Source organism: Ylistrum balloti, unplaced genomic scaffold, assembly GCF_031769215.1.
Source record: "Ylistrum balloti isolate Yb309-2 unplaced genomic scaffold, AGI_CSIRO_Ybal_v1 Utg371438, whole genome shotgun sequence".
Lineage (NCBI taxonomy): Eukaryota > Metazoa > Mollusca > Bivalvia > Pectinida > Pectinidae > Ylistrum > Ylistrum balloti.
The window spans coordinates 39,889-65,164 of NW_026782754.1; the positions used below are offsets into that span (position 1 = coordinate 39,889).

The window sequence follows — 25,276 nt, forward strand, 5'->3', positions numbered from 1 at the left end:
GAAAAGGAACTCCCAAACATGAATAACTATATGAACATGAACGTCGAAACATTAAAAGTGAATTCCTTGTGATCAGAAAAGTAAACATGGTCGAAAGCCCGTGCAGAGCCTGCAGTTGTAAAATAGTTACCAAAAGTCTAAAAGCTCAGAGAAAATCAGGCCTTGTGGGCCATTTACTCAGTGGTGGAAGGGAGATAACTCTAACTAATTTTAACTTCGAAGTGAAACGTCGAATCGATAATAAATTTTATCATGGCGGCGGACGAGAGAGCTCCGCTGCTGAAGTTCTCGGAAGAGGACGATTATGATGGACCTCGGAATAGAAAAACTAACTACCGCCTTCCTTCACAGTTTCCCGGACTTGGTGACCCTGCGGACGACTTCATATTGCCTCTGCCACTGAGCGAAACGGATCACATCGTTTGTGTTTTTGTTGTGACGTTTGATACGCGATCAGGTATACTACCCTAACATGCCTTAAACATCCAGTACTGTTCACTTCAGAATGGTTTGCGGAACATGTAAACGTGTAACCATTATTTATTCATGGCATCAGCTGGTTCAATTTAAACTATGCTGAATATCTTTTGTTGTAAACCTACCAACTGACCAACGTCCAACAGTGACCAATTGACCAATATGAATACGTAGATGATTACCATGATATATATAGGCGGTAACAAAAGTTTGACTTCGGCTTAAGTCTTCAACATAATCAGTAAAAAAACAAGCTGGATATACTAGCCTGACTGTTCACTACCATTTCCTGGTAAAATGGCTTTTGAGAGTTTCTCTTTAAGCTAAATATTTCAGTTGAATAATACATAAGCTTGAAGTCTGGGGATATACCCGGGTAGTAACACGTGAATTAGGGTGGTCGGGTTATGCTATGCCTTTCATTTTGGCAGCAGAGTTTGATATGCAAATTGGATGTGAAAAAGTATGGGGTCACCTGCACGACCAAGTGGGTTACTCAGGGAGACCCCTCGCATTCTTCCATCCAGGTCAACAAGAGTGATTTATATAAGTTTGCATATCACCTTATAGCCTTAGTTTCGTAAATAAGATGATGTTTATATCAAGTAAATAAAGTTTATGTTTCTTTCTTTGTTTTAGGAATGTGAGAAATGCTAAACCTCCTTAAAAAAGTTAGGGACAGTGTCGTCAATCGTTAAATCTGCTCCTAGTTTCATGGCAGCAATTTTACTTTTAACTGTAAATTTTATTTATATGTTTTATCACAGTTTCGAAACAAGTTATCTGTTTATACTAATCACTCTTGTTGGTACAAATTAAAGCTTGCAAGGAGTTTTGCATTGATACTGTTAGAAGAAACCAGAGTACAGAGAGAAAATATGTGGACTGCACGAGCACATGACCTCGTACCTTTTCCTTCTTGAATAGTTGGGGAGGTGACCCAAAAGATCTAGATGTTCTTATCAAAGGTTTGCTTTGGTTATTCAACTGTCAGATAGGAGTTCATAGCACTAGAACATTTTATTACCAGTGATAGGGGGATGGTAGGTAGTGAGGGGTTGGGGGGGGGGGGGGAGGGGTTCAGTGGTAATGTGCTTATTTATAATATATCTATCACTGTTTAAAAAAATTATAAACAAAAAATGTTACATTGTCCTGTGATAAGTCCATCCCTTTAACGATCTGAGGTGTTTATCCCAAATCACTTCTCTCCCTTCCTCCCAAAATCACCATAATCACCTTATATCATCACTTGACAGCTGGTTCGTCGTCACACCTGTTTTTAGAGGTTGATAAAGAAATTGTACCTGGATTTAATATTTGATACCAGCCAGTTATATGAGTTGATATTGATCCTTATTCAGATGATATGTTTCAAGTTTAAACCAGTTTTGATCTATAACACATGTTACATCAACACCTGCTGTTATTGATCCAGTGTATTCTGATAACGAAATCAAACTGTTAAAGTTACTTGTGGAATTGAATAGTAACAGAGTTGATTAGAAATCCATGACTTGTTTTTTTTTTGATGAATCATTTGTCGAGATTTCTTGTTCAAAGGGTTCTGATCATCTTTTCAGGATTTTATATTTTTCTTTGTTGTTCTCCATCACCACAATTTGTTTCTTTGTTATAGTTGATCAACCATGGCAAAAAAGAAAGAAAAAATAAGGGATAGATAGATGTCCTGGAGACTAGATTAGAGAACCATTTTGGCGTTGGTACACTTTCTAATGTCCAAAATGAAATGCATATTAAGATATGTTTTGAAAATAGAAACTTTATCAATTAAAATTCCTGGCAATAATCCCACGCATAATATCTTAAGACTGTTCAGAATTAAGTATTGAAACTATTGCTATTCTTATGTCCTGTAATAAGCCCACCCACCTGACTTTGAGTAAAAAGTGATATGTTTGCCTTCGAAGGCTTTTTGCAGGATATAAATAGTACGAAAGAGGGGACTCCAATCCTTTCAGCATCCACTCGAGAATTCATGACTAAGTTGCTGTACATGTGGTAAAAACTTGAGTGTATTATCTGTAGCACCGTCTGTCCACCCACATTGGGTTTGATGTAACCCAGCAAAGAAATGAGGAATAGGGAGGGAGTGGGGTGGTGGGGGTATACTGGAATCAGCTTCTCCGTTGGACACAATTATGTACCGTTTACTTCTCCAAAGATTTTGCATTGATTTTGACAAAACCTGGCAAACATTTACACATGATGTGTTCTTGAGTCTCCTTAAACACCATTCAGTTCTGCCAATTCTTATCAGAGTTATGGCCCTTGTCGCATGATGATTGTTGATAGCACAAATTGTTCCATTCCTCCCAACTGTATCAATGGATTTTGATGAAACTTAGCACACATGTTATGAATGACATATTCTTGTGTCTCCTGGAATACCATTGGCTTCCGCCAATTTTTATTAGAGTTATGGCCCTTGTGTGATGACATTAGATAGCACAAAGTGAAACAATATCCTTTCATTCATGCATATTATGTTATAGCACTATGAAGCCAAGTTGGTCCATATTAAGAAAAGAAGGTCACAGGGTCTGAGCTCAAGGTCAAATTTCAATTCTTACCTGAGTTATGCCCTGCAATGCTTTTTATATCTTTACTCATTTTTATAGCCCGACATATATTAACTAAGTTCCATAACCCCTACAGTGAAATCCAGTGGCCTGACTTTTGGGAGTATAAGTTATTCCCTAGGGGGCTGTTGTAGTTTTTAAGTTTTGGAACGGTGGAAAGATAGTAAGATGAAAGTCTTGGAAACCCCTTGAAATGGGTGAGGACTGAAAACAATGTCCAAAGGAATATTAAAATAAAGACATCTGAGGCTTAAACTGCATTTGTGAATATTTGCTGGTGCTGTGTTTGAATAAAAAGAGTTGATATCAAAATATTTTTAACATTGTGTATTCACTTCAAATTTTGTCGCTGACTGAACCGCTTTCAAGTTTTGAGTTTATATTTTTCTTTTATTCTTGGAAAAATTTTGCAAGTTAGCCAAAATTGTATTAATAGTTTTTATTGAAAAGTCTCACTGGACTTGACATAAAAATGGCTAGTTCCAGGTGTTATGTTTGTGAAATTTTGCAATCCTTTGTTATAGCTAGTAGGGGTATGATAGCTGATTTGGTTAGAGTGTAAGCCTACGTAACCTCATGTGAAAATCAGAGGTCCATAATTCAACGTTCTCTACCTGTGGCGGTTTTTGTTTCTCAGGAAGCTGAGAAACGGACCGGTCTGTACTAACATGTTGTGTCTATGGGCAAGGCACTTCACCCTAATTTCTCTGGATGACATGCAGCAGATCTCCCATATCTTGTTCATTGAGGTAGCCACCAGCTACTTCAGGGAGATTTCAAATAAAATGACTGTTCATGGGGTAATAAATGCAACAAATAAATTATTACAGCTACCTGACACTTTATACGGCATATTGTCTGTGTATACCAACAATATGTGTGAATGACTTTTATCTTCTGATGTTCAAAGTAGCTAGATTGGCAACCATAGTCCATTTTAGATGTTCTTTGATCTGTATAGTTGTCATGGAATAAAATTATGCATGGCGTAATCCTTGGTCCAGGATACTTGTGTTACAGAATGGTACAGAGTAACCGCAAACCTCCAAATCACCTCATTTGAATATGATTAATTAGGAAAAACACTCATTGTAATTCAATGTTATTTCTAATGTATAATATCTCACAAGCTTAGTTGTAGTAAGAATACTCCAAGTGATGCTTTTTAAATTTAGAGGAAACACCCTTGGTATATCCTTATATCTAATTCCTAATAGTAGTGCATGTAGCATATACCTTTTAATTCAAATCTTGTATGTGTTTCAGGAAACATGATTGAATGGTGCATGCCAGAGGATTTTGACCTTGATGGAGTGGAGTTCAAGGCCATGGTCAGCGGATCACATACCATGACAAAGGATTTTGTGTCAGTAGATCTTCGTAGCACTTAACTAAGATGTTACCTCAAAATTTACATATGTACATTTAAACAAATTGCAATAGTTTTTTAAATAATATTCATTGAAAACAGCAATTTTTAGCCAGTTAATAATTCAAAAATCCTATTTTTCTACCAATGAATTCAAGCCTAAATTGAATAGGATAAAAGATATATGATAGTCCTCAAGTCTCAGCTTGTGGTAAATTCATGTAATAAGTTTAGAATATTACAGGTATTTCCGAATGGAAAATCTTTATGGTTTGGCCTGTTTTGAAAACATGCCAGTGGAAAGCGAGATAGAGCGGGGAGCCAGGATGAAATCTGTGGGCATTCTGTCAACATCTTACACACTACTGTATAGACACATGCAATTCTTAGAAACACAAGTTAGGTACGTATTGTAATGTTTTTCCTGCAATAAACCCAGACATTACATTGACTCCTTAAAAAGGGGACTTGGCTTATTATAGGACTATTTAATTCCTATTGTTGTTATGTATGTCGAAGTGAAGAAAGATACTGGTGGGTTTATTGCCAGGCATGGGCCTATCACCAGATAAATACGGTATAGAAAATTTCAATATTTATTGAGTTATAAGCCCTGTCTGTCTGGTGAGAAGCCCACCCACCCATATCCATCACTGTTTGAGCAGGAATTTTCGTATTTGCCTCATGATGAATATGGTAATAATGATTTTGTATTTGTTTCCAAAATTCTCTAGATTTTATATGTAATTATGATATCACAATGATATTTACTTCCAAACTTGTCTGTAAAGGATACTGAACGGAGCATAGAAAAGTTGTATTTATAGGCAGAAGGCCATTGTGTACAGTTGCAGGTGTTGTGAATTGAAAAACACTGGAACCCGAACCAGTGACCCTAATATACAAGGTTTTGTTTGTGAAATTAGGAAACCAATAAGCTTTTGTTAAAGCATGCACACTTACAGCTACAGGTGCCCCTAAAAGCAGGTTTAAGTATGTATCTATGTTTTTCTTCAACCATCTATGACATTTCATTCTATGATTTAGCCGATATTTCTGATCCTTATTTTAAAAAAAAAAACAACGTATTTTGCAGTATTTACCTGAAGTTATCAATATTTTCATATTTTAAACAGGCACCAACTAGAGACACCAGGTAACTACTCACAGCTGCATGCGTTTTACCAGGATAAAAAGGGAACCCTAACAAGTGACAGTGCGATCAGTGGAATGTCGTCCTCTAACTCCTCCCCCTCCACACCCAGTAGAGATCTCCCAGAAATGAAGGTCAGTGTATGTCCTGGAGCTATAATGGGGGAAAATATTTCTGTACTCAATCATGACTGTGAATTACTTGTCCGCAATACTGACATCATAACTATTACACCTTGGAAAGCATTTATCTTTTCATAAATTACACATCTTTCTGCCTTGTCTATATAGTAGTACTGATGTAGAAATGTAAATAGATTGGCATGTTCATTTGTAAGAACTAAAACATCCATAATTTTTCTGCCAATAACTTGAAATAACCCCACCCATATTCGATGTTTTGTAAAATTACTTATCTATGATGTTTTATGATCTGGTAGTAAGCCCATTAACTGCGAAGGCCGCAATAAAAAATACCCTAATTGCTCTGAAGGACATGTGATGGACCTCTCGTAATTTGTTCATTGAGGTAGCCACAAGCTACTACAAAGAGACCTCACCTCAAAATGACACTGGCTGTTCACGTCATACTAATCCATCAACTACCCTTCACTTGAATTTATACCAGAAGTAATTTAATGTCCCTGGGCTTATTGTGTGGTAATCGTACTTGATTACAATCACTCCTTATCCACATCACTGGTACAGATATCACCAAATTAAAAGATGTTGTGATGAAGACTGATCTTTCTTCTTTTCTTTCAGATAACGCACCCGGCTGGTTGCTTTTCACAATTTATAAAATTTTTTGGTGAGAGTATATTTGTGCTATGGAAGTTTGCTCTACTACAACGAAGGCTGCTGTTTTTTTCTCCTCCTCCTATTGGAGTTGTGTGTTATAGGGGTGAGTATAGGGTTTGTATCACATCTGAATAATATGAAATGTGCAGAGGAATCATTTTCCAAATGAAAAATTGGTGTATAAACAAATTTTTGCTTTTTAGGAGATATAGAGCATCTTACAAACATTTCTATCTCATGTGAAACGGAACTAATGAATAAGTTTTGATTGTCACATAATCTTGATAATTTTGCAAACATTATTCAAAATTGTATTTGATTACACTGGTATAAAAATTGACATTGCAATATTCTTAGATTTCAGCTATTATTATACTATGGGTGTTATTACGCAAATGACCTTTGACCTTTTAACCTAGAGCAATGACAATATTATCATATTGTCATTGTCATATCATGAATATGATGTTATGACACTATTGGGTAATTACCGGTTTGTAGAAATTAAATCCGTTGAGAGGTTCTCAGGGTATGACATTGTTTCAGAATAGGGTGGGACAGGATGAGATAAGACAGGGATGGGATGGACAGACTTGGGTATTAAAACACTGTTTGCACAACATCAACACCCCCCCCTCTCTCTCTCTCTCTCTCTCACCCCCATCCCTACTTCCCAACAAGATATAGCTGGATGTCAGTGATCTAATATTCAGCTTTAATGTTTAAAGAATTCATTGAAAGCTCTGAACAATATCTTTTGTTATGGTGAATTTATTTTGGCACAGATTACAGTATCTTTATACACTATAATAACAAGTTATCTTTTCTTAGCTACATTTGTACAAACCTCTTATATATCTGGCATTAAACCCATGCCTGGTAATAAGCCCGCCTATTTTAATAAGCCCTCCTTTGACTATGAGTATGAGTAAGCCCTATGGTAATATTTTTGTCATCTGTAAAACTGAAGACCTTTGAACTTTATATTTTCAGTGTATTGTGCATGTTGTCTAGCTAACCGTGATATCCCCGGCCTGGGACATGACATGAAGCCTCATTTCTATGTCAACATTGCAGATATAGAAACATTGGAATCTGAAGTAGCATATATAGCTTGTAAGTGTCATTATGATTTGGAAAAATCAGATCAGATTGTTTCTGAATTGATTATAACCTGTTTACATGTGAACATTTTCTAGTTAGTTTTTATCTCTCACAAGTTACTATAAATGTACATGTATCAGCAGTAAAGTTATTTTAGCAGCAATTCTATTTTAGCATCCACATTGCACATATTTTGTTACATTATGATTGTGTTAACTGCATTTTCTGTATATCATTTTGTATAGCATATGCTGTGTGTTTATCACTGCACTATTCTGTTTAAATTCTGAGAGGGGGTGGTTTGGGGGGGGAATTGTAGAAAGGAAAGTAAAATTTAATCAGTAAAAATAATATCAAAGCCAGTAGTTAAAAGTGTACTTGTAAATAAATAATGTTGATGATACTGTAGGAATCTCACCTTACTGCCTACATGTGTATGTGATTTTATTTATATACAGGTACAACAGAAAAGATCTTTGAGATGAAAACGTGTCTATATGACGTCTATATAGACAACCAGATTATAAAGACACATTCCCCTATCCTCAAGGACATGCTGAAGGTCAGTGAAGCTGACCGTGACAAGTATGCCAAGCTGAACAATCAAAGGTAAGTTTATGACAGAGTATGACATTTTGAAACGGAGTTGTGGCCCTTATATTTTTTTATACCATGTACCAAAATATGTTTTGTTTAAAAGATAAATCAGATAAATTCAAATGGCTTTGTAACAATAGCTCAATAAACAACATACAAGACACAGATATAGAAAAGTACACAGAAATCTTCACACAAATACTTGTCAAAGCTGCATCCACAGAAATCTCCACACAAATACTTGTCAAAGCTGCATCCACAGAAATCTCCACACAAATACTTGTCAAAGCTGCATCCACAGAAATCTCCACACAAATACTTGTCAAAGCTGCATCCACAGAAATCTCCACACAAATACTTGTCAAAGCTGCATCCACAGAAATCTCCACACAAATACTTGTCAAAGCTGCATCCACAGAAATCTCCACACAAATACTTGTCAAAGCTGCATCCACAGAAATCTCCACACAAATACTTGTCAAAGCTGCATCCACAGAAATCTCCACACAAATACTTGTCAAAGCTGCATCCACAGAAATCTCCACACAAATACTTGTCAAAGCTGCATCCACAGAAATCTCCACACAAATACTTGTCAAAGCTGCATCCACAGAAATCTCCACACAAATACTTGTCAAAGCTGCATCCACAGAAATCTCCACACAAATACTTGTCAAAGCTGCATCCACAGAAATCTCCACACAAATACTTGTCAAAGCTGCATCCACAGAAATCTTCACACAAATACTTGTCAAAGCTGCATCCACAGAAATCTCCACACAAATACTTGTCAAAGCTGCATCCACAGAAATCTCCACACAAATACTTGTCAAAGCTGCATCCACAGAAATCTCCACACAAATACTTGTCAAAGCTGCATCCACAGAAATCTCCACACAAATACTTGTCAAAGCTGCATCCACAGAAATCTCCACACAAATACTTGTCAAAGCTGCATCCACAGAAATCTCCACACAAATACTTGTCAAAGCTGCATCCACAGAAATCTCCACACAAATACTTGTCAAAGCTGCATCCACAGAAATCTCCACACAAATACTTGTCAAAACTATATCCAAGTGCATCCCAAAAACCTTAGGCATGAAACAGAAAACACAACCCCAAGTGGAATGAGGCTTGCACCATAGCAAAACACATCAAACATAAATAGGAGAGAGAATGCAAGAAAGAACCCTCAGAAATCTTATAGAATAGCCCCAAAAACCAATTTTAACAGAACAATTAAGAAAGCCAAACAAAACCATTGGATAGAATTCTGTAACTTCCATAAAGGTAGGGGGTATGGACATGTAATGATGATTTATTTGTTTTCATCAACACACTACTTCTAGTTAATGCTCAACAACTTTAAAATTTCACAATTTCTAGAATCTTAAATACTTAATTTCTAACCATTGATCCCACAGATATCTAATATGTTATACATATGTTTTTGTTTGTTGACCTCTGATTTAGGTCTGCCCACCAATTCTCCTATGAAGAGCTCGGAGAGGAAGCCTGCAATGAAGAAGAACTCTTTACCATGTAAGTTGATAGAGTTAGTACATCACTATACTTATTTGACAATAAGTGATAAGTCCGCCCATGTATATTGCTGCTCAATAAGCTGAAAACCCAAGGCTGTACCATTGCCCTGTAATAAGGCCCCCTCCCACCAATCTTGAGTAAAAATAATGTGGTGACTCACTATTCTTTTGCCAGGATAAATGATTATGTTAGTTTTTTAATTTAACCAATTAAACTTAAGTGTTTTACTGCTCAATGTTGAAAATAACTTTTGCTGGTTTTTTATCCGGACATAAACATAGCCAAAACTCCTTTAAGTTCAAACACAAGACATTGTAACAGACATGTCTGGCGTGGGGGTCAAGAAAATCTGCAGACACGTTTAGTTTTATGGATTTTTTTATTGACAAACTATCCACAATGTAACAATAACACTATCTGCTATCTCATAAGTATTGATAAATGTGATATTAATTAATATCAGGTCATTGATTTTATACCTGATCACTAATCAGGTTAGTCATTAAAGACTTTGGGCTATAGAAAACTTAAACTACATTCATACCTCATAGGTTTAAGTGAAGGACTGATGTTTTAAAATATGGAGATCCTGCCATGCTGAAGTCAGTAGATCAGTGCTCTGAAAGCTGCATTGGTAAAATAATTGCTCCTGTTATGAGTAGTGTAGCTGTGGTAGCTTTTCTGAGCAGTTCTTCACTTTAACAATGCCCTCCAAGTACTCAACACTTGAATTGCTTGTAACACAGCCCTCAATACTCAGAGTTCCTACATCAATGACTGGAATAAAACAATAGAAACGTGACATTATTACCTGATGTTATATTACAAGTACCAATAACTTCACAGAGTCAAGTTTTATGTTGCCTTTCTGCAGTCTATACATTTCATTCCATTTCAGGTTTTTCACAGAATTAAACAACCGACTATTCCAGACTCTTTTAGACGTGTCAATGTCACAGGACCGTCAACTCACATCAGAGCACATGAAAAGCATGGGCCTTGACCCATATGGAGATCGCTCCTTCCTCATGGAACTTGTTGAACACTATGGCATTGACGTTGTTTTAATGGTTGACAACCCTTGTTGTCCCAAGTGAATGTAATGGGTGCTTCCACAATTTTCCTTTGCGTTTTTCATGGACATTGATTAGTGAAACACTGTGAATGTGGGTGTGTGAGACAGGATATCCTTGGACAAGCCGATGAAAGACTTTCTTTTCCAATGAATGGGTCTGTGACAAAAGGTGGTCATGGTGTGGGATATTGTTGCCATGTTGCTATGTGGTTGCTATGGGAACTAAAAGTTTAAGAAAAGGGAAACCAGGGTTTCTATTAATGTGTCTTTCTGTAATGGATTTTCACAATCCATTTCATCTTTTATCTACAAGATTGTTAATGATACTTTTCTTTGTTAAATCCTTTATTTAAACTTAGAAATGTTAATAGAATATACATGTATTAAAAAATATCAACATTTATAAATTGAATGTCATTTTGAAATTCTATGTAAATGCATGGATAAATTCATAACATCATTTTCGATGATTGTACATGTCACAATTACCACAACAACCTAGAATCCACTCATTCAGATTCACCTCTTGAATCATGACTGAGCCCTGTAGCTGTTAGTCCCATTCTGTAGTATATTCATGTTTTGAAGCGAGATTTTACGATTTGTCTTGCAGTTTGTTTTGGTATACTGCCATGTAAAATGTTGTTCAATATGTTCTTATTTTGTTACATGTTTTCCAAGTCATTCAGACATTTTGTATAAGTATACACCATCTTTGTTTTATAGCGATGTGTTATGTCACTGAAATCTTTTTTATGTCCAATTAAGTAGTTGACTTGGCTTTGCCACTATTAATCTTGGTTTCGAAACCAAACATTTCTTGTGTATCACTGTCTTCCAAACAGGTGCAATATTATTAGTTTGTGTGCTGTCCTAGCTAGTTCAGTTTCATGGGCTCTCTTAATGAAGAAACAGATACATTACCATCTCGTCTGTTTCTGGTGAACTTGACATAACATGCCAACTCTAAAACTAATTATCCTGTCCATTGACTTTGTTGAATCAATGTCACTATTTATAAATGACTTGAACTGTAGAAGTAATTCAAATTTTCATGGATGTCAACTCATAGATCAAAATTTTTTTTTTTTTTATATTCAATACATGACCTGAACTGTGGAAACTAATTTCTTTTTTCATTGATATTCAACACCTAATTTGAACTGTGAGAACCAAATATCTTCTGTTCATCGATACATTCTTGTCTTAGTACTATAGATACAACTATTTATTGGAACGCCATGAACAATGACTGGGCTAAGATCACAGAGACTCCACATGTTTACTGAAGTACTGTAATTGTTACACTTTAGTCATTAATGTATAAACATTTTAGGTTGTTTTCTTGAAACCTGCTTTTACACATGTATCCAATTTGGATGTTTTCTAGGCTTGTATTTGGCCTTACTAGTCCTACTGAAAGGGACTACAGTTTCATCATTTGTCAGTCAGTTTGACAGTCACTGTTTCTTGTCAATGCAAATTCTTATAAAGTTCCTTAACTTTGAAACTTTGTAGATATGATTACGTGATAATTTTGATTCATTGCATTTATTATCCTGGAGTTATACCATTTTTCAGACTTTGAGCTTTCAGCCAGAATTTCTTTCCTTACTCCTGATATTTATGTTACGGAAGAACGAAACTTTTGGAAGAAACAATAATGATGAAATGAATATGCACACATTTTCATGTGGTTGTATTGTGATTTTTTTTCTGAGAGTTATGTCCCTTTTTCAACTCCATTTTCACTAGTCCTCAACCAGTCCTTCCAGAGGGAACTATGGTTTCGCCCATTACCACTCATTCAATCATTCCTTCTGTCAGTCTTTCAACAAGCTGATTCCAGTATGTTACCTCTCCTCAGCACTTACTTACAAGGGGTTCTAGCAGACATTAGTACACAGAACCTGTTAGTTGGCACTTTAAATGTAACACTTATTCAGGCCCTTGTTCCATCAATTTTTCTTAACCTAAGGAATTTTCCTGATTTTTAAATTGCCCATAGGAAAGCAGGGCATCAGTTAAGGAAATGTTCTTAAATATAAGTTTTTTCATTAACTTACGTAATGCTTTTTTTGTGACATAATGCTTTTATTCGGTAGTGAAGATTTCCATAAGTTAAGGAAGATTCATGAAGCATGACGGACCTGCAAATATTAATACAGACCTCAAAATGCTTAGTCACAGCGTTTTAGAAAGCAAAATATAGGCAAGTCTACCCTAATTTCATGAACAATCATCACTGGTTCAACTGGTCCAACAGATAAACGGGCCTGTTGGGGATGATATATCACAACACTACCTTTAGGATGCTTGCTTATACATATAACAAAAGTATTAATTGCTTCTCTTCTTAAATTATACTACAAGCTAGCATGAAAACTACCTTTTGTCAAAACTGAATTAAATCTTGTGGCATTTTGTCATAGAACATCATATACTTAAGTACTTTGTGCAATTCATGACTATATTGTATATAATGATAATTATTTGTATTTTAATGCTATGAATTGTACATATATATTAATTGTATATATTTATTTAAGCGTATATTGTGGAAGTTATTTCCCTTATATTCTGCAATGGATTATTATAAAACAACAGGTGACTGATGTTGGTACACTACAAAGCTAAACATGTCAGTGGAGGGGACTTACCGGGTATATAAATGTTGTATACATGTGTTCGTCATGCTGTTATTTCTGTAACATCTTATTGTTTTTGGATCATTTTCATTAGTTCTTATTGATGATGATAAAACGGATACAAATACTTGTGTAACATTACTTTATTAACGGATTTGTGCAATGCTCTTTTTCAATTTTTCAACTTTCCTTTTACTCTAGTGTACATGACTTTTAATTGGCAATTACCTCTGTGGTTGTGCCATTTGTAGTGTATTATACATATATGTGGAGTCTATACATTTCTTCTTCCCATACATATTATGCTTACAGTCACTGTGATGACCAAATCAAATAATTCATGAAATAAAATACATTCCGAACATCACTGCTTTTCTGTGTAATTCATCAGTAAGGTCCAATCGACACTACCAGCATTTTACTGCAAAAAGTGTTTAGTTTTATAATTAGACCTCTACTTAACTGAATACATGGATCAGTTACAACCAAACACTGATTTATTGGATAATTAACTTTATTTCTCTGTAAAAATCTTGATAATGATGTGATGGACAGTGTAATCGCTGATCAATGATTACAACAAAGATGGGGTTCTGCGGGAAGACGATCACATCAGGAACGGCTACTACTGGGACTTTTAATCTGTACATAGGACCAAGTTTTATACACAAAACTGTGATTGTATACTAGTAGTGTCCATCATCCACAATCATACATGTACTCGATGGTAAATGGATGGACAGTCCAGTATGTTAGAATTGACAAGGTCCATCTACGTACACGGTTTCAGTCTTAATTTTTCCCATTCCAGTGACCATCACGCAGAAAACACCAGACATGTTATGATATTGTGTGAAATTATACAAATAGAAACTTCAATACTGCTTTAACTCATGTTAACAGTCAGAGTTGTCTGACAATGTACAGACATTTAAGACACATTTCTCAAGCAACAACAGTGCATTTTAAAGTGTGCGATAAATCTATCAAGGACTCGGTTCACTCTGTTCGAATCATACCATCAACACTGACCATGATGGTGACCATAATAATATTGAATACTACTTTTACCTTATACTGTATAGAATTGTATAGGATTGTTGTCTTGTTCCTTATTAACAATGTCTGACGTGCTTCAGATAAAACTTGTGCATGACGGTCTGCAGATTTGAACAGAGTGTACAAGTATGAACCTTGATTTATCAACAAAACAGAACAGTGTTTCACAAGACACTTTATCCATGTACATTTACATCAAAATGTATTTTAATCGAGCATTTTACACAAACAAAAAAATAAAATAAAAACAGTCTACATTGTACACAAAAATTGTCAACGATCTACATTGGATACAATGCTTCTCACTACACATACATAAAATTCACAAAAACAGAAGCCACGCAAAGAGCACATCATATCAGCTCTTCACACATTAACACAAGCATTCTGAATTCTTTTTCACATTTTTAATTTGAATCGGATCTTCAAATGTCTGTTGAAATAATTTATAACCAAAGGGTCTCTAACTCGACCTTACAATTATTACAACTGATTTTCATTACTCCTACTTATAATTTGTAAAAGCCAGAAAAATCAGAAATTTTTCTGAAATGAATTACTGTTTTTTTTTGCAGCAGCAAAGTGTTTTTGCCCTATGTCATCAATTACGTTTTTGATATTTTAAAGACAATTGCTCAAGCAGGAGTCATGGAAATCACCTGTAGTACACCATCAATAATCTCATTTTTTAAAAGTCCAACAAATCAATTATTTGAACATTCGATTAAAATGACCAAAAAATATTAACGACAATAAAATGTTGTCCATGGCAGAGATGAAGCTAAACAGAACCTGACATTACAGATATATACACGCACAAACCAGCACCTATCTCATCATTCTTGAGCAGCTTCTTACATAAATAGTACTTAAATAACATTGCATTTAAGGCTAAATATTGATTGTATCTCCTCTGAATTGTAAGTTTATTTTGTAGGCTTTTTTTATGTTCTACAATAATATAAAACCACATCTGATACTGTAAAATCATATATTTTGGTGGGGCTCAAATTTCAGGGTTTTCCAAAAGCAGACACTTTTGTTGCAAATTGATTTTGTAGTTAAATCTTGCTCAAACAATCCGTTAGTACTAAAAATCCCCATGAAAATTAATGATTTCATAGTAAAAGCCACTGAGTTGAATTTGTTTGTGAAATTAAACATTTAAAAATATTTTCCAATTTTTAGATGGCAAATGGAAAACCATGACATTTTATGAAAAAAAAGTATTGTTCAATATTTCAAAAACAAGATCTGGCGTTCAAAGCATTGTACAGTCATTAGAATGTCAAAGGGTGAAATACAATTCAGAAAGGCATACAAAAAACTGTTGTTGGTTTTATATCTTATGTTATAAATAGTAACTCTTCATAATCTCATAAATGCTTGACAACATTCTGTTAGTATCTGTCACTACCGGTTTGTAGGTATGGAGACTTGACTGTATTCTAGAGACACACAGCAAGCATACAAGCTACTTACCTCATTTAACATCTCCGCCAGAAGTATTTACATTTCCACACAAAGTATAAATAAAAACATTTTAAAACAAAAACAGAAATACTTTAACCGGTACATATTTTTACTAGGCAAAATTTTGGCTAGAGATTCAAACCATATTCTCTGACTTTTAATGCAAGTACTATGGGAATGTATCAACTTTAAAAAAAAAAAAAAAAACTTAAAAAACCAAATCCAACCATTCCTCTCTATTCATTTACCGTCACCAGACATGGGAGGTAACAGTGACCACACATCCTCATAGGTGCCGCACCACAAATAAAACAAACAGTTGTTTCACTACATAATGTTACGCAATTGGACCCTTTCATCACTTTAAAAAATTTTTTGTCAATTTTAACTACAAATATTGAGATAAATGAACAGAAATGTTGAATTTTTCAAGGAACCCTGATTGAAATGGATTTTTTCATTCCATGGGTCAGTGTTTGAAATGTGTGTCTAAATTTAGTCTAATTGTTTGAATACACAGAAGGAATAGGAAAATCACTGCGGATTTTAATAAACAGTCTAATCAACAGGATATTTTTCGATGACAAAATATCTTTTTAACAGATCTGATTGGTCCATTTACTGATGTGCCACCTATAACGGAGTCCTCCAGAGACATGGACTTTTTCCAAGTTTTTGCTGGTCAGTCAAAACTTTTGCACTTAAGATAGACATCATGTAAATTATAATTGCTTAAAAAAATTATAACAAAATTTCAAAACTTAGCTATCAAAACTAATAACAAGAACTATATGAATGCTACAATGCTTTGAATGGAGACTGCTGGTGTTGAATATCTATGATACAGTTAATCATACATACTAGTAATGCTGGTTACGCATATACATATGCCCTATGTAGTTGAAGATTGGGAAGTGCTTTATGTTTTTTCAATGTTAAAAAAAATTATAATTTCATAACAGACAATATGAATCCAATGTTCCAGGTATCATTGCAATAGGACACAATGAGAACACACCACACATACAAATTATATTTAAGGCGTATGTATAGAAAAAACATCCCCAGCTATTAGATAGCACTCAATTCAAATTCAACAACATTACAAAATTTCATAAATTTTGTATTCTTAACAAAATATAGTTCCAGCACTATCATTAATGTCACACAATAAATTATTGTTCAAGGTGCATGAGAGTCTTACCTCAGATAGGACTATGTAAAGTTTGAAAATCTTTACCGGTCTTTCTATAAAAGGTCAATTTCTTTTTTGAGTCTCATTTTTTAAAATTTTCTCTTGAATCCTCCCCTCTTCAAAATTTAAATATCTTCCAAATATTATTATGAAATTACCCAATTCAGTTGTACTTTTTGTTAACCATGAGTTCAATCTTTACCAAAAATATCAAGTACTCTTCAAAAAGACCCGACTAAATCGACGAAATTCTAATTTCACTCTAATTTAGGCAAATTTTTAAAAAAAAAATGCTTACCACGAATGAAAACACAAGTTTTTCAAAATATTGGAATTAGGGTAGAAGGGAGGAGGGCAAAACCCAATTACAGCAGACTCCTCTATGTGAATCAGCTGGAAGATTATTGTACAAAACAATATTACACTATTGGGCAACTCTTCTCATCAGCAGAACACATTGCATTGCTTTCCTTATCACTTTGTGGTTACGTATCAATTTTTTCTATCTTCTATTTTTTTGTCATACATTAAAAACATGATTTAAGTACTTGCTGAAAACCTACCTTCCTTGTTATATATTAATTTCTTTTTCTCTCATACAAAAAAATAGAACTACTGTGATGTGTAGAAAAAATTCGTTGGTTTTTTAAATGACCGTAGGTACATAAAACCTCCCATAACGAGCACCTTCACATTTGTATCAACAATGTTCAAGGTCAAGAATGAAGTTTAAATCCAATCTGACGGACCACAATTGACAGTTTGAGGTTTAGAAAGATGCATATATTAAGAATTCATTTACTTTTTGGTCAGAAAAAAACCCATTTATACCCTATGACTGAAATTCCTCAAGAAATCAACATCTAGAACACTTTTAATAACTGTTACACATATATTGAAATGTTCTTCACTATATAAGAATTACTTTTTCATGATTCACTTAAAAAAATTATTACAGGACAAATCCATCTGCCATTGAAAGTGAACTGATTAGCTTATCTACACAAATTTTAATAGCAATCATTTAACTTGAAGGATAAACAGAAGAAATGAACCAAAATCTTTCCAAAATACTTCAGGAATCTTTCTTCATTTTGTCAGCCTTTCTAAAATTATTGTATTTAAAGACATTGATTTTCAGAAAAACACATCTTTTTTTAATCTCTTTTTGATAATTTTTCAAAAAAGGTACTCCAAATACAGGACCTACCTGTTCATATATAAAATACAACCTTGCCTCACATCAAATCTATTCAAAACTACGCTAAGGGTAAAAGATTGTATTCTTTGCATGTCTGAGACATACAACAGTAACAAAAATGGGCCCACAAATTGAGTCTCTGCATCAAAACAAATTGCCTCATAGCATCAATTAAGTGTAGATATACATATATATCTACATACATAGCAATAAGTATTTTAACATACAAACCATGTATCAAAATCACATTTGAAGGGTATATTTGACACATGAGTATCTTACATATGATACACAGCCATATTTTGTTTATTCATATCAAATCTAATATATTCTTCCTCAGAGAAGGGTAATACACTAGCTTACAAAAAGATACAACCAGAAGAGTGGACAGATGGAATACCAAGCCTGAAGACATTGCTTAGATCACATTTCACAACTAGATGGACAAAGAGACATATTTCATAAACTGTCATACATGAGATCAGGAAATCTCACAATGTTTATATTCTCAATGCTGCATTTTTCATCTTGTCGAACCACTTAAATGTTTCTGCGAGATTTTGTATGGTGACATCAACTTCAACATTTTCTTTTTCTTATATAACCCACAAGGGGAGATAATTGAGCCAAATGAAAGAATTTGTAATGAAAGATACATGTTGATAGCTCTTAATGTTGACAAAACATATATCACCTGCTGTAGACCAAGGTCTATAAAAGAGAAAGGAAACAGAATATGACCTAGTTATAATGTCTATCAGTCCTGTCTTGTTATTAAAATGACTAACCAGAGAGGATTTCAAATCACCAAATATTTCTTTTGTATAATTTTTCTTCTTATTTTTTTTTTTTTTTTCAAAACTAAACAAAGGTGTAAACTTACACTGTCTGTCTCCAGCAGATTAACTTGGGCACCACCAAAATCTCTCCTGGTTGATGAATACTGATGTATTTACAAATCATCTATTTACGGTTTTTGGGACAATTATTTTCTAGTGTTGTCTTTCATTTCAGTCTTTATTAGAACTCCTAATCACATAGTCCGACACACATCAACTGTGTTCTCTATACAGAAACTTTCAAAATGTCCTAAACTGCAAATTTTTGCAAAAGATTTGTGAATTTTCAATTGGTAACTGTCAATTTGCCGAAAAAAATCACACTCTGATATTATGGTGATTTGAAAAAAAAAGCTAAATCCTGAAAAGGCCACTGTCAACATGAATTAATTAATGTAAATCATCATTACTTTTTTGTATGTATTGCAAATGTGCAATTTAAATTTTGAATTGATATACCTATGTTTTGGAGAACCTGACTTGTGTTTCTGAGAAAAGACAGAAATACTAGACAACACTGGTATTTGTAAGTACTAGTGAACACCACATATATGTACTTAAGAGTGATCTCTCACCAAACAACTATGCACAATATCTACATCTGATCAATCAAATTATTTGTAAAGCAATTTTTGAAAGAGAAAAAAAGTAATAAAATAAAAAGGAAATCTCAAATTTTTGCTAGATAGTGCAAAATGCATAATACTATGATTGCAGACTCTGAACAAAATGACCTTTCAAAAAGGTTACATATGCGCTTGATGTACTAATTTATAAAAGCTGAGTTCCACGCATGGTCTTGTGCAAATTTTCTACTAAAGAATGAAAGACCAGGTACATGTAAAGATCTAAATAATTCAGTAATAATAAAACAGTGTGTACAGGTAAAATATGTACTCTGGAAGGGGAGATCATGTTCAGGTATACTTCAGTCTGGGGGAGGAGAGGGGAAGATTGTGTACAGGTAAAATATGTACTCTGGAGGGGGAGATCATGTTCAGGTATACTTCAGTCTGGGGGAGGAGAGGGGAAGATTGTGTACAGGTAAAATATGTATAGTTCAGTCTGGGGCAGGAGAGGGGAAGATTGTGTACAGGTAAAATATGTACACTTCAGTCTGGGGGAGGATGAGAGGGGAAGATTGTGTACAGGTAAAATATGTATAGTTCAGTCTGGGGGAGGAGAGGGGAAGATTGTGTACAGGTAAAATATGTATAGTTCAGTCTGGGGCAGGAGAGGGGAAGATTGTGTACAGGTAAAATATGTATAGTTCAGTCTGGGGCAGGAGAGGGGAAGATTGTGTACAGGTAAAATATGTACACTTCACTCTGGGGGAGGAGAGGGGAAGATTGTGTACAGGTAAAATATATATAGTTCAGTCTGGGGCAGGAGAGGGGAAGATTGTGTACAGGTAAAATATGTACACTTCAGTCTGGGGGAGGAGAGGGGAAGATTGTGTACAGGTAAAATATATATAGTTCAGTCTGGGGCAGGAGAGGGGAAGATTGTGTACAGGTAAAATATGTACACTTCACTCTGGGGGAGGAGAGGGGAAGATTGTGTACAGGTAAAATATATATAGTTCAGTCTGGGGCAGGAGAGGGGAAGATTGTGTACAGGTAAAATATGTATAGTTCAGTCTGGGGCAGGAGAGGGGAAGATTGTGTACAGGTAAAATATGTATAGTTCAGTCTGGGGCAGGAGAGGGGAAGATTGTGTACAGGTAAAATATGTACACTTCACTCTGGGGGAGGAGAGGGGAAGATTGTGTACAGGTAAAATATATATAGTTCAGTCTGGGGCAGGAGAGGGGAAGATTGTGTACAGGTAAAATATGTACACTTCAGTCTGGGGGAGGAGAGGGGAAGATTGTGTACAGGTAAAATATATATAGTTCAGTCTGGGGCAGGAGAGGGGAAGATTGTGTACAGGTAAAATATGTATAGTTCAGTCTGGGGGAGGAGAGGGGAAGATTGTGTACAGGTAAAATATGTATAGTTCAGTCTGGGGCAGGAGAGGGGAAGATTGTGTACAGGTAAAATATGTACACTTCAGTCTGGGGGAGGATGAGAGGGGAAGATTGTGTACAGGTAAAATATGTACACTTCAGTCTGGGGGAGGATGAGAGGGGAAGATTGTGTACAGGTAAAATATGTACACTTCAGTCTGCAGGAGGATGAGAGGGGAAGATTGTGTACAGGTAAAATATGTACACTTCAGTCTGGGGGAGGATGAGAGGGGAAGATTGTGTACAGGTAAAATATGTACACTTCAGTCTGCAGGAGGATGAGAGGGGAAGATTGTGTACAGGTAAAATATGTACACTTCAGTCTGCAGGAGGATGAGAGGGGAAGATTGTGTACAGGTAAAATATGTATACTTCAGTCTGGGGGAGGATGAGAGGGGAAGATTGTGTACAGGTAAAATATGTACAGTTCAGTCTGGGGGAGGATGAGAGGGGAAGATTGTGTACAAGTAAAATTATGTACAGTTCAGTCTGGGGGAGGATGAGAGGGGAAGATTGTGTACAAGTAAATTTGTATACTACAGTTTAGAGGATAAATGGAAGATATTGTGCATAGATGTACTAGTGAAGTTCATCCACACAATAAAAATTAGACAAATTTATAAAATAAGCAACACACAGCCATAATACAACTATTTCCCATAATTGAAATCAAAGCATTAACAAAAAGCAATAACTTCTGTTGTATCATTTGATATCATATTAAATTTACACTATCTACAAATATCTACAAAAGTATTTACAACATTACATGGTATATACATTTACATATCACATCAGAACAAGCAAGATAACACACATAAACAGAACAAGGCTGAAAAGCCAACACAGAATTACAAGACATCCCCCAATCCCCAAACCAACTCCCCCTCTCCCAAAAATAAAAAAAAAAAAAACCAAAATTCTGATGTCTGGATGATGATTCTTAAAAAGCTGTATTGCACATTACTATTGATATACATAAAATTCTAGTTTTTGTTGTCTACTGATTTGGACATTATATCTACTGTTTCTTTCTGGTGATTTGACCTACTACTTGTCACTCAATTCAAAGATTTTAGGGATTCCCTTACACAACAATCTGTCATTTTATTTTTTCATCTGGATAAAATTTACTACTAATCAACGGATTCTGTATCTACGGTATCTGTAATCATTAACAGCATCAAACGATGGAGAATCACGTTTTTTCCTAAAATCAGAAACAAGCTAAATGGATGAAAATATTCTTTGAAAATTTTTTGTCTTCGGTTTTCATTTATTTTTTTGTATGGTAGAAGTTTATCAAAAGAAACATGACAAAATACTTGTTTGAGAGCAAATGTGTTTTTTGAAATGGTTCCCAGACAGACAACGCAGTCCCGGCTACGTGACTGATTAGCAGTGATAGAAACTGTACTAGTTAAAATTTTCTCCTAGCTATGAGACTGACCATTGATGACACAGACGTACATATACATACAAGTACACAAAAGGCATAGATATAAACGGAGAGCTGAGTATTAAGCATATATACAATTTGTACATTGGTTTTACTATATCACACTCATATATATATATATATATATTTATTCTGTATAACTTATTTACATTAAAAACAAATGACTTTTAACAGAAATTTTTGATTCACAAACATTTTGTTTATGATTGTAATAAAAAATGCTTTGTCAGAAAATAAATTTATATAGATCATTTCTTTTTTGGCTTTGATTTAAAATTTCTTACTTTCTACCCTTTCCAATAAGACACCAAATATACTGAAATTTAAAAGAAAAGCATTGATCAAAATTTGGTCCGAATAGCCAAGTATAATTTCTTTCCCATACCCATCAAAAAGTGTACAAATTTTTCACCTTTTCAATTACAACAATAATGGGGGAAAAAAACATATAAAAAAACATACATCAAAAAAATCTAAACAAAAAATGTAAACAAGAATACTGAAACATCGCTTATTACAGCAATTTTTCTACCGGTATTTGAAAGTTTATGAAAAACACAATCGCATGAACATTGATGACGATAAGTAAGTAAACATTTTTACCCATGACAACATGTATCTCATTGACAACATGTAAGTAATTTTCATGCAAGTTTCTGATACATACATGTAAATGAAAATATGCAAATTAACAAACATGTTTACAACAAAACCTATGTAAACAGGCATGTTAGTCTTTTCACATAAAACAGCTGCCTCATACAAGATTGTGCACATATGCCACAAAGTTTGAAATCTGTTACCATGGAAACTTGTTTTGGACACTTTGTGTTTATACATATAAATTGATACTAGCGCCCAAGATGCATGTGTACGCCTCGAATTTATTGATTTTTTTTAATTTATTTATGCCTCAAATTTAATGATGTTTTTTTATTCACATAATTTAACAGAATCTGAATACAAACAGACTTTAAGTTTTATCCTTTGTTAAATCCTAAATTACGTTTCATTTGTTTCAAAAATGTAATAATCAATTCAAAAAACTTTTTTGACAAGTTTAACATAAATTTATGAAAGTAAAATGTAAAATTGACTTTAATGCACTACTGGCCCCCAAAAAAATCAAGTTCTAATATCAACCTTTTACTGATTTTTTTGTTTTTTTGAGATATTTTAAAATCTGAAAGTAAATAGCTCAAGTGATTCTCTAGTATTCTAGAGACTTTGTCACACAAACCATAACCTTGACACTGTCAAGAAACCCATGATTTAATAAAAAAAAAATTCTTACATTGAATATTTCTGGTTGAAGATCATATTTCAAAATCCTTGAAATTTTTCAAAATGTTCGAAACACTTTTTAACAAAAAAAAAAAAAACAAAAATAAGAATATGATTTTTTCTGGTTTTTGTGACTTATAACAACTGGCTTATAATCCTAGAAATAATGAACAACCTACAATAGTTAGTTCTATGCTAGCAGAAGAAAGCCATTACAACATTGAATACATCATTTGGTATCTAATGTTACATCATAATTCATCATAAATATCAATATAAAATACTCATGTTCATGGAATAATTTACGTATATTACATATGAAATCTGTTGATATCAAAAAATAATTTCATCAATATCGCTATGAAGTGACAGAAAATCATTCTTTTTTCCTGTCCATATCCTGAATAGAAAAGTACAATTGTAAAATTGATTACCTTAACAGATTTTAACCTTTTGTGAATGATCAAACTTAGAATTAAATGAATACATGCATACCTGTATGAAAGTTATCTATAGGTAGAATTTAATAGTATATACCTGTTGGATAGTGACTTACAGGTAATAAACAATATACATACCATTCATCACTCCACAGGTCTTCAAAATACAGGTAAATATTGTGTGTATACCTGTAATCACAAGAACTACAGATAAATACTGTTGGTATACCTGTAATCAGGAGACCTACAGGTAAATACTATCGATATACCTGTAATCAGGAGACCAACAGGTAAAGAGTGTGTGTATGCCTGTAATCAGGAGACCTACAGGTAAAGTGTGTGTGTATGCCTGTAATCAGGAGACCTACAGGTAAATACTGTGTGTATGCCTGTAATCAGGAGACCTACAGGTAAAGTGTGTGTGTATGCCTGTAATCAGGAGACCTACAGGTAAATACTGTGTGTATACCTGTAATCAGGAGACCTACAGGTAAATACTGTGTGCATACCTGTAATCAGGAGACCTACAGGTAAATACTATCGATATACCTGTAATCAGGAGACCTAGAGGTAAAGAGTGTGTGTATGCCTGTAATCAGGAGACCTACAGGTAAAGTGTGTGTGTATGCCTGTAATCAGGAGACCTACAGGTAAATACTGTGTGTATACCTGTAATCAGGAGACCTACAGGTAAATACTGTGTGCATACCTGTAATCAGGAGACCTACAGGTAAATACTGTGTGTATACTTGTAATCAGGAGAACCTACAGGTAAATATTATCGATTTACCTGCAATCAGGAGACCTACAGGTAAATACTATTGATATACCTGTAATCATGATACCTACAGGTAAATACTTTGGGTATACCTTGTAATCAGGAGACTTACAGGTAAATAGTGTACATATCCCTGTAATCATGTGATTTACAGGTCAATACATTG

At 34.4% G+C, this 25,276-nt stretch overlaps 1 protein-coding gene across 1 annotated transcript; it reads left to right on the forward strand.

The window, feature by feature from the left end:
- Positions 1-247: 247 nt before the first annotated feature.
- On the forward strand, positions 248-11,114 carry LOC132562499 (DENN domain-containing protein 11-like). Its single transcript, XM_060227243.1, has 9 exons — positions 248-457; positions 4,347-4,446; positions 4,694-4,852; positions 5,586-5,736; positions 6,367-6,505; positions 7,396-7,518; positions 7,965-8,115; positions 9,580-9,648; positions 10,550-11,114. The coding sequence occupies exons 1-9, from the start codon at positions 253-255 to the stop codon at positions 10,746-10,748; spliced, it is 1,296 nt and encodes a 431-aa protein (XP_060083226.1). The 5' UTR covers positions 248-252; the 3' UTR covers positions 10,749-11,114.
- The last annotated feature ends 14,162 nt before the right edge of the window (positions 11,115-25,276 follow it).